At 43.6% G+C, this 10,649-nt stretch overlaps 1 protein-coding gene across 1 annotated transcript; it reads right to left on the bottom strand.

Moving 5' to 3' along the window:
• Window positions 1-323: 323 nt before the first annotated feature.
• Window positions 324-9,410, bottom strand: UBE2B (ubiquitin conjugating enzyme E2 B). Its single transcript, XM_058815103.1, has 6 exons — window positions 9,304-9,410; window positions 6,124-6,204; window positions 5,379-5,404; window positions 4,268-4,357; window positions 2,998-3,086; window positions 324-2,222 (listed from the first exon to the last, which is right to left on the bottom strand). The coding sequence occupies exons 1-6, from the start codon at window positions 9,345-9,347 to the stop codon at window positions 2,094-2,096; spliced, it is 459 nt and encodes a 152-aa protein (XP_058671086.1). The 5' UTR covers window positions 9,348-9,410; the 3' UTR covers window positions 324-2,093.
• Between the last annotated feature and the right edge of the window lie 1,239 nt (window positions 9,411-10,649).

The raw sequence follows: 10,649 nt of genomic DNA, 5'->3' as shown, positions 1-10,649 counted from the left end.
GGACAGCAGGACATTTTCCAGGTGTAGGCTCCAAGTTCTGCCCTCTGCACAGAATGCTCTCAGACACCTTCAGACACTCCTGTCCCTGAACAGTGTGGGTCCCAGCACAGGCAGCCTGCAGCACCCATCATTAATTAAACCCCTGCTCCAATTTTGTTTCTCACACATCCCAGAGACACAAAAACACGTTCTGAGCGTCATCAATCTATAACTGGGCCAAACTGGCTGTTCAGGAAAAATCAAATTAATGTGAATACTAATGAACAGCAAATCTCAGCTCATGCACATGTCAAAGGAACAAAAATACTGAAAGAGGAGGCAAATTAAAAAAAGATAAATCAAAGTTTAGATTAAGAAGGGGGAAGCTTTTCCATGTTATATTTATGAACAAAAAAGTCTTTGCATTGATGTCTTAAGCCATGTAGCACCACTTTGTCAGTGTTACTGAAACTTTACCACAACCAAAAGCAAATTGGATCCTTTGGAGTTCCTGTTATTAATCAGCCATAGATGGAAAAATTCCTAAACACAAATTCAGCAATTCAAGGAAAGCAAACTGACTTAATGAGAGCAAAGTCATTACACAGCATTGATATTTTCTGAGCCTTGGTACACTAATGTTTATCCAAGGCACAGCAGTTTTACTCCACAAGCTACTGTCAGAGTTGGGTTTGGCAGTATTCTGAGTGCCATTTCTAAACTTCAGTGCTGCTCCTGGAAGCCACAGACCTTTACAAGCAGGTGTGAGGTGTAAATTGGTATTTTTGTTTCAGTGCACTGAGAATAACTTCTAGTAATGACTGCTGTAAATAAACAACACTTTCTTTTCTAGGTGAAATAAATTTCCACTGCTTTTTAGGCACCAAAGGCCATGTATTCTGGTATGGGATTTGGGGAGTTTAATATATATGTAATGCTGGCTGGAATTATGAAAAGTTGTTACAATTTTAATGCTGGAAGAAAAAACATGGCTTAATTCTTTACTGCAGTCAGCTAGCCTGGTTTACAGAATACAGTAAGAAATTACCACATCAACACAAAAACAAAGCCAAAGTTCCTTAAACTGTCAATTTAAAAATATGTGGAGCCTATGATACAGACATGAGACCTGACCACACAGTACACAGTCCAGCTTTAAAGAATAACTCCATTAAATCTGCAGACATGTTTTCTTTTGTTGGTGATTAATTTTTTCCCTACCCCCAAGGGAAACTCATGGGAAACCTCTTTAATTATTAGAAGATATTCAAAACTATATTACAGTATCACTATGTGAATATAGGGCAGATTTAGATGACATTTTCCAGGTTTGTAAAATACAATATTTCAGAAAAATAAAACTTATTAGAATATGTTCTCATCAAGCCTGGTCACCCAGGTTATGTTTGCAACTCTGCTGTTGGTTTAAGGTGGGACTTTTAGCAAAATAGTTTTATCTGTTTCCCCATTTGTAATTGGCAGCTACCAAAATGTCTCTTCCTCATACAACTGAGGACACACAGAGTCAAGTCAAGCTGTGGTGCAGAAGCAAAGCCATGCCATGAAGACAGTTGCATTGTGGATTAACTTTTCTGTTTGTAAAGTGCAGGGTTATCAACAGCATGGACAAAAAAAATGAGCCCTTGGAAAAAGATAAGAGTAAGAGCAGAATGTCTTGCACTAAGGTTATGTATTTAACAGTTTTACATGAAATAGTCATATATAAAAACTTTTTTTAAGTGCTTTTCTCCAATTTAAAAATCTAAAGAATTCAAAAATAAGGCATTCAATATTTGAAAAAGTACAGATTTACAAAATGTGTATATTCTGTCATGAAAACTCCACACCAACATTATACACTTGGAAAAAAAATACAAACAGGATATATTACAAATTTATGTAGCAATAACTTAGTTCTTACCATGCAATAAAAAGGACGTTAATTGAGATACACAAGCTTTTAGCTTCCCCTAAACTGGAGGGCTTAATTTTGTTTGCAAATGAGTTTTTATGCAAATTCATAGAACTGTGGCACTTGAAATTTCTGGTAGCCTTTCTATTGAGAGTTAAATTGTACATAATGATTATGAGGATGGAGAGTAACACAGCAGCTGTTATGAATCATTCCAACTTTGTTCGACAATAGCTGAAACTCTTTTCTCATATTCACGTTTGTTCTCCTGGTAAAGTTGTGCTGCCTGACTGTTTGCTGGACTGTTTGGATTGGGTTCATCAAGCAGAGACTAGAAAAAGGGGAAAATATAATGTGAGACAAACCAACACATGTAAATCAAGGAAAAAATCAACTTACTTTCAAGTCAAATGTGTTTCAGAGGCAGACACAACTCAGAATGGCCCAGTTAAAAAACCTAGTTAAACTCATGGTTAGGCATCCCTAATTATATTACTGACCCACAAATTACACCCTGCCTAAGCATCAGTGCTGCACACACTTGTAGCTTCACAAACCAAACAGAGACAGTTTGTGCTAGTCAGCACTATGGAGCTAAATGACTATTTGGTAATTACATTATCCTGACATTCAGGACTAAAGAGGGACTAAGATGTCTACTACAAAACATCACTGTTGAAAAATTAGAAAATCACACAGGAGCAAAGGAATTGTGCGTTTCCACTGAGCCAGGCCATTTTTACTTATTCCAAGTAGTGTGTTTCAGCAATATTGTCCCTTTGAGGGCTTCACAGTAAAGTTAAATGTTTCAAACATGAGAAAATTTTCTGCATCTGATATCCTATCTTGAGTAAAAACAGTTAAAAATGAACACAAACCAGTAGCTGCTTTCCTGTGCAAAAATATATAATGGCAGTTTTTTTAATCTCAGAATTAACAATTATGTAGCATCTCTGTCTTTATTTGATCTAAAAATACTGCTTAGCTCATAAGGATTTGAAGCTCCCCTTGATACAGACACCTGGCTATCCTCATCACTGAGCTGTTAATTCTGGAATAGAGACCAACAACACCATAATTATTTGGTAAAACAGATGGAAAGTTACCTGAATTGAAGTTAAAATAGATGAAACATCATATGTTGGACTCCAGCGATTCTGAAGAATATCTAAACATATGCTGCCATCTGCATACACTGTAAATACAACACAGGTGTCACTTAGAATCTGTCAGATTTATGGCACTGCTCAGGGCAGAGTTATTGTTCCAATGCAGTCTGTGCTGAGATTATTAATGCTTTAGGAAAGAGGACAGCAGTTTGTCTCACCATCTTCTGTGGCTTGACACATACTTTGAAGATTTATTACTGAAATTAACAGAACACCTAAGAGGGAAAGAAGGAAGGTCTGAAGATTATGGCATTAGCACAGGAGGGGCAGATTTGGTGTCCTGCTCCTGCAGGGTGACTGACCCACACTGTCACAGTGGAGAGGCTCCCAGAGAGCAGCAAGGCTTCACTGCAGGCGTGGAACCCCTCACACCATGAGCAGGGACAGCTCCTGCCCCATTTTCACACACTCACTATCAGAGGCACCAAGGCAGACAGAAAATATGGAAAAGTGCCTGAAATCCTGCTTCTGTCTGGATACCTATCAGTCTTCTGGAGTTCACATGAACCTGAGACTCACTGCTCAAACTTCTACACCCTTGTCTTCCAGCTTGCTCCCAACAAATTACAGACCTTGTGGCAGAGACAACCTGGCCTGCACAGTATCTGAGATATAATTTCTACAGAGGAGCAGCAGGCAGGTTTCTTCCTGCACTCAGCAAAACCTATCAGTGCTGGGGGAGACAGCACGGTGCACTCTCACAGCTGCCCTCACCACTAAGATGGGGTCAGACATCTCCTCTATGACTGAGCATCCTTATTTTCTTCCCTGTGCTGTCCTGGTGGGCACAGAGCACCAGATGAAAGCAGGGACTTGGGTGAAACCTCACCTGGCAGGAATAATCAACACTTGGCTCCAGCAGCTCCTGCAGCTCATGCTGTGGCTGCACAGACATGGCTGCTGTTAAATGGAAGGGGGCAGGAATCTGCAGCCAGAACTGCCTCTTTAAACCAACCAAAGTGCAGCCTCTGCTGCTGAAAATACTCACAGGCTTTGCTACTGAGGCTACATATTGATCAGTAAGAGGCAGATAGCTGCTTCTTAATAGCATCATACCTCCAAATTTTTTGTCAAGCAGTTGCTGTCCTAGACATCTACTTAGGAGATGGCAGTGAAGAGAGATTAAGCATTCTGGAGCTGCAGAGAATGCCTGACCACACTGTAATATTTAATGAGTATTAGAGCTAAATAAAGATGCTTTACTCACCATTTGGATGGAACATTTTTGATAAAAACCTAACAGTCGGAGGCTTATTTGGATATTCTTCAGAAAATTCTATTACTAGTTTAAAAGTACCTGTCCAAACAAAGATAAAGAAAATCAGATAATTAACAACAAAAGAACATATCCAGGAACATAGACAACAAATTAATTTATGTACTCCATGAACAGTATTTCTCCTCACCATTATTTAAAAAAAAAAAACAAAACAACACTGAATCTGATTGCTTTTCATATTTCAAGTGATATTGGAACTATGGAATTACTGCTTAGAATAACAAACCCAGCAGTAGTGGTTGGGTAGGAGCTTGGAGACTCAGTGTACACATGGCAAAGGCAGCTTTATCCCACTTTTCCATGACCCAGGGATGCTGGGCCCATGGACTCGGGTGACTTTAAGGCGTTTCATTAAGAAGGCATTGTGGTGCCAGCAAAGAAACACTGGAATTTCATAATCAGCAATCTCAGTCTTTGGAGCTCACAACTGATTCACTGAAAACCTTTGTTATGGATCAGTGAATAATTTACTGTAATTCCTCCAACCCAACACAGAGAAAAACCCATCTGCTGCCAATTACTGCAATAATACTATAATTATTAAACTCATTATTCCTCATGTGCCTGAGGGAGGGTCATTACACACCAGCTTTCATGTTTATGTACAAATCTGGGATTCCCTCAACCTCACTGAGTTCTATATTGAGAACACCTCCAGGTTTTTCACCTGTTCTTCATTAGGGGAACAGTGATGAATCAAACATGCCAAAAGATGAAACGAGAAAAGCTCTTGTTGAGCTCAGCTAAAGAGATGTGCAAACACACCTGGCAGTGTCAGGCCAATAATCCCTGCTAAAAGCTCTTGTGGGTATGTATGAAAAAGCCTTGATAGGAGCATTGCTTCATAGCTTTCTATCCAACCATGAGCCAGCACAATAAGACACTTCTTAGATCAAGATACATATTTTTATAGCCCTCACTGCTTCACTTACTTGGTTTGTTTCAAATTATACACATCTATTATTTTTCAAAAGCAGAACAATGTTAGTACTGTTAACATTTATTAGAATGACAAAGGATACAAAGGACAGCAACTTACCATCTTCAAAAGGTGTCCCTTCTGGCCTGAAAGGTTTTAAAAAGAAACTCCAGTTAAAAATGATCATTACCTACTTCCACACAGGCACAATAAATGTATATCTTACTTCTCATCCTCTCCAAGATACAGGCAGAAGCAATCATTTAAATGACTACAGAAGCATCCATAGGTAACTTCTGAAAGCTTTGTTGTCTCTAAGACATGTCCCACTGTCACCTGCTATTTGGGATATCAACTTTATCATCATCCCAAACAATACACAGGCCTTTAGGTGACTAGTTTGGAACAAATGAGCAGACTATTAGCAAGCACACTTCAGTTTGATGAAAGGATACTAAGGCACCCCCTCTTCCACAAAATATTTAATGTAACTTCCCAGACAGATCCTGTACCTTGTCCTACTAGGATTCCATCCAATCACTAATACATCTGGATTTAATGGCTGAGAACATGTGGCATTTACATACTTTAAGGAGGAATTCTGCTTTTTCATAACACAGCATAACCTATTTATTAAGCCACATGCAAGCTTTATTCAACAAAAATGCTGAACAAATTTAAAATTTAGGTTTTTTTCGTTCCTAACCATTCCCCATTATCTGTGAAAAGAGATTTTTACCTTGGCTAATTTTTTAAGTTTACTGACTTTACATACATGAAACAAGAGAGTAACTGTAAAAATAAACATCAGGTTGTCACAGTTAGCCCTCTAACACTGAATTTTATAGTGACCAAAAACTCTTACCCAAATATAACTGCATTCCATTGCATTATGTTATTCTCAGATGGTGCACCACTGACACCCACAGGAGGGTCTTCTTGCAATCTAAGAATTACAAACATAGAATGACAAGTCATATATATTAAATACTTCCACCTGCAGATATAACTTACCAGTAATATCCACATTTTATAAATCATTTCTCATTCCAGATCAGCGAATACACAAAGCATCACATGCAGATTATCAACACTCTGAAAGACAGATATACAAGGCAACATACACCAAGATTTTCTCATGTTTTACACTGAGACACAAGGGCACAAGAGGTCTGATTAAGTGTTCAGGGAGCAAAGGATTAACTGTAAGAATAACTTATGCACCATGGACAGCTGGGATTTATGGTGCTACACTGTGAACTATGAGAGAGCAATTGCTGCTGGCTGCCTCAGTGAAGAGGAGAACAAGCTGCAGGCACAAGCAAGAGCTGAAATCCAGGCAGTGGCACACACACAGAGCATTCTTGCTGGGACTCAAGGCAAGGGACCATCAGAGAAGCTTTTCCTGCACACCCAGATCTGTGCATGACAAGTGGCTATATTTGGTATAAGCCTATTTTGACTGACAAGCTGATTGCTTCAAAAGAGAGCAAAGGGGAAACCTGCGTGCTGCTACTCCCTCTTACCAGCCCCACAAATGTGTTTATCTCTAAAGCAATTACAGGAACATTTAAAATTATTTTTAGTTCCTTAATCCTCGGACTAGGCAAAAGCATGTTGCTCACTGAAAGCTTCACAAACTTGAACCAGAAATATGTAATGCAGCCAAAGGACAGGATCCAAATGCCCCCGTGCCTATCACTGATCCATATTAAGGATCACAAGACCCTGACAAATGTACACCAGCAGGTCCCAATCAATCCACCTGCTCAAACCCCCTCAGTGACAGCTCCTACTGCCCTCACCTGTTTTACCTCCAGAGTTATGCAAGAATAAGGAAAATGCAGAGACTGCCCTTGTGTCACAAACAACTCTTGAGTGTTACCATGAGGTCTGATAATATCACAGCACACTTATAAACAAGTCACTACAAAAAGCTCTGCACACCAATGGACAAATTCTAACTAAATGCCAAATGCAGATTTACTGAGAGCTGTCACCAGCACAGGCAGGCAATCTTCCCTGCACTTGCACTGCCTCAGCCTGGAGTAACACCATGGGTAAAACACCACTGTTTTACCAAATAATTATGGTCCAAGAATGCTGAGCAGTGCTGCTGAGCAGTGCTGCTGCCCCACAGAGCCCCTTTAAACTCTGTGTTTACATCTCTGCTCTTGGAGCACACACAGTCCAGACAGCTGAGTATCAACAGCATAAACCACCTACTATTTTGGTCAGGGAAAGCAGGAACAGGATTTCTTCCTACGTGACAGCCAGGCTGCAGGCCAGCAGCAGTGCCTGAGCGTTAGCCTGATAAATGCATCTGGGAGATGACTTTGGTTTTTAGATCAACTTCAAAGCACGTGTGCACCCTGCTTGTCACAGGGTCTAACTGCAGACAGGATCTGGCAAGGACTGCAAATAGGGCTAATCCTGAAAGTCCTAAACAGCAGGGGAAATGTGGTTTGAGTACTCCCTTTTTATCAGCAAAGTAAATAAATAGCCTTTTATTTTTTTTTTGGTTTATTCAAACAAATTAGAGGAGGTAAGAAATCTGCTGAACACTTCTCTCTTGACTGCTCCTGACAATCACAGTATGCAAAAGCAGTTTATATTTAATGAAGTGAATCAGAGTTCACAGCACATTGTCTGTTCTTTCAGTATGAAGTATCAGCAACATAAGAAACAAATGCATAACTTGCAGCACAAAAGAGCAAAACAAAAACTGACGTGAAAAAGTTACATAACTTTTGGAATACTAAAGTCGCTATATATATGACAAATGGGTTTAATTTACATTGTCTACTTGGTTATATTTTTGGTTATATAAATTTAGAGTCTTCTCTAAATACAGTCTCTCCAGCCATAACGTCAAAATTATTAAACCAGTCCTTGTAGGAATATAAAGACATAAAAACACCACATCTGATTGCAATCTTGAAAAATTGAGGTAGTCAGCCTGAAAAAAAAATCACTGGTTCATCTGTGTAAGCAAATACAATAAAAAGTCTGAATATCCTGTTTTGATTTGAACAGGAATCAAGCAACACCCACTTAACAAACACCAACACTCACACAACAGCAGGGGAGGGCTCCACTTCCCAAAAAACCTCCTCCTGCTTCTACATGCACGAATCAGGCTTTTGTCGCTGCTGCTTTACGTGCAGCCACGTAAATTACCTACAATACACGTCAAGTGTTTACTGATGTGTTCTCAGGGCCTGGTATAACATGGCTATGCTAAAAAAAGAGACACTATCAAAGCTGACTCACCTCCAAGAACTCCTGAGCGACCCAGTCTGGAGAGCTCTTACTGTACATCCTGCAAGGAAACCTCCCACCCTTTTCCACACTCTGTTCTAAGTATGTTTACGTGTCAGACTGGAAATAATTTATTCCAGAGTCAGTGGTTCAGTCATTAACATTTAAAAGTGCAATTAATAACTGCTCCTTTAGCAGTTCGCGTATATTACACAAGAGTCTTCACGACTGCAAACTTTAAACACATTATCACAGGATCACAGAAACACAGTGCCCAAAAACATTAAAGGGCATTTTGCTTCTTATAACACACTAACGAAGCGTTCGCTAACTCTTTCCAGGTGCCTATCAAAACAAACTTATTTTCAGAGAGCCCCTCTGATCAGCAAGCCCGGAACACTTGTGAATTCCGCCGGAGCTATCCCGAAGCCGGAGCCGGCGGGTTGCGGCCGCTCTCGGGGCTGCGGGCAGGGCGGCACGGACCAGACCCGGGCACGGACACGGCCCTGGCAGCGGAGCGGGCCCGGCCCCGCAGCCCCGCCAGCCCGGCGCCCCGTGACCCCGCGGGCACTCCCGGCCCCGCAGCCGCCGCTCCAACTCCGATCCTCACACGCCCCCAGCCGTCGGCGCCCGGGCGAGGCGGCTGAACAAAGCCGGCGCTGCCCGGCGGGACCCCGCGCTCCCCTCGCTGCGCCCCCGCTCCCCCCGGCTCTGCCGCTCCCCTGCCCGGGGGGCTCGGTGCCAGCCCCGGGCGCGGGGCAGCGGCGGGTCAGGCCCCGCTCACCTCTTGAAGTCGCGCATCAGGCGGCGGCGCGCCGGGGTGGACATGGCGGGGCCGCGGCGCCGCCTCCCGCCCGCGCTGCTGCGCGCCCGCACAAACAACCCGCAATGGCGGCTCCGCGCGCGGGGCGGGGCCTGCGCCGGCCGCACCACTGCGCCTGCGGGGGCGGGGGGGGGGGCGGGACCGCACCATCGCACCGGGCGGGGGGGTAACGGGGGGGAGACGGCTCCGCGCTCGGCGGAGTTTGGGAGGAGGCAGCGGGAAAGGGTCGGGAGAGAGCGGGAATGCCGGGGGGGACAGGACTTGGGAAAGGGTTAGGAGAGAGCCGGGACTGCCGGGAGGGACAAGGTCCGGGAGAGCCCGGGACTGCCGGGTGGCAGGATCTGGGAAACGGTCCGGGAAAGCCCGGGACTGTCGCACCCCGGGACTGCCGGGGGGACAGGGCCCGGGAAAGGTCCGGGAGAGCCCGGCACGGCCGCCCCCGGCACGGCCGCCCCCGGCACGGCCGCCCCCGGCACGGCCGCCCCCGGCACGGCCGCCCCCGGCACGGCCGGGCAGCAGCAGCGCTGCCTGACGCTCCCGGAGCGGTTCAGCCTGGGGTTTCCCCTTGCCAGGCACACACACCAGCTCGCTGTGATCTAGCTGAACTTTGCAGAGCACACAAACAATTGCTCCAGGTCAGATTACAAGGTTGTACGCTTAGGTTCTTCTGTGCTGTGTATTCAGCCCACTCCCACTATTTGCAATAACTGAATGTCTTAAAAATTTAGTTCTTATCAATTTTTAATTTGGGATAATGGTCCATTTTGCCATATGGGTCCCTCGGCATTTCTTTAAGTTCCCTCTAAATACAGACTGATGTCCTGGCTCTCAGCCCTTTGTGAAAATCCCATTACTCCAACAGACAGAGCAGGTCTCTTTGAAGTCGTGACCCAGTTCTTACATGCAGTCTTGGAAGTTATCCCTGAACTTGGATTTGTGTGGTTACATGTGCCTCCCTGCTTTTCTTTCAGATCATTTTAAGGAGGTCAAAACATCATGGGACTCATAATGAAATGACAGAAATAAACGCTGTCTGCATCCCCTGCCCATTCCCGTTGCCTCCAGCCATCCATCCAGGTGGTGGAACAGCACAGCCCAGGGTTTCACAGCACAAAGCTCAGAGATGCTTTTTCACCAAGCTAATGCCAGCCCTGCTGCAGCAGCACCACTCATTGGGTCATTTAGAAGAGGAATTTGCATTTCACACAGGGTGGGATTTAACTCTGCAAAGATTTACTCAGACCATTTTAATCCAATGTCCCAGCTTAGTAAAAATAGTCAGATGCCAAAAGTGAGGAATTCACACA

The sequence above is a fragment of the Ammospiza caudacuta genome, chromosome 16 (assembly GCF_027887145.1).
Source record: "Ammospiza caudacuta isolate bAmmCau1 chromosome 16, bAmmCau1.pri, whole genome shotgun sequence".
Lineage (NCBI taxonomy): Eukaryota > Metazoa > Chordata > Aves > Passeriformes > Passerellidae > Ammospiza > Ammospiza caudacuta.
This window is presented reverse-complemented; position numbering and strand designations above follow the sequence as displayed.

Bases quoted from the DNA above. Each gene is read 5' to 3' on its own strand.
- UBE2B (XM_058815103.1), bottom strand. From the start codon at position 9,347: ATGTCCACCCCGGCGCGCCGCCGCCTGATGCGCGACTTCAAGAG. The intron at 6,205-9,303 runs GTGAGCGGGGCC...TGTAATTCTTAG, and splicing joins CTGATGCGCGACTTCAAGAG to ATTGCAAGAAGACCCTCCTG. The intron at 3,087-4,267 runs GTGAGTAAAGCA...TTGTATTTACAG, and splicing joins AAAAATGTTCCATCCAAATG to TGTATGCAGATGGCAGCATA.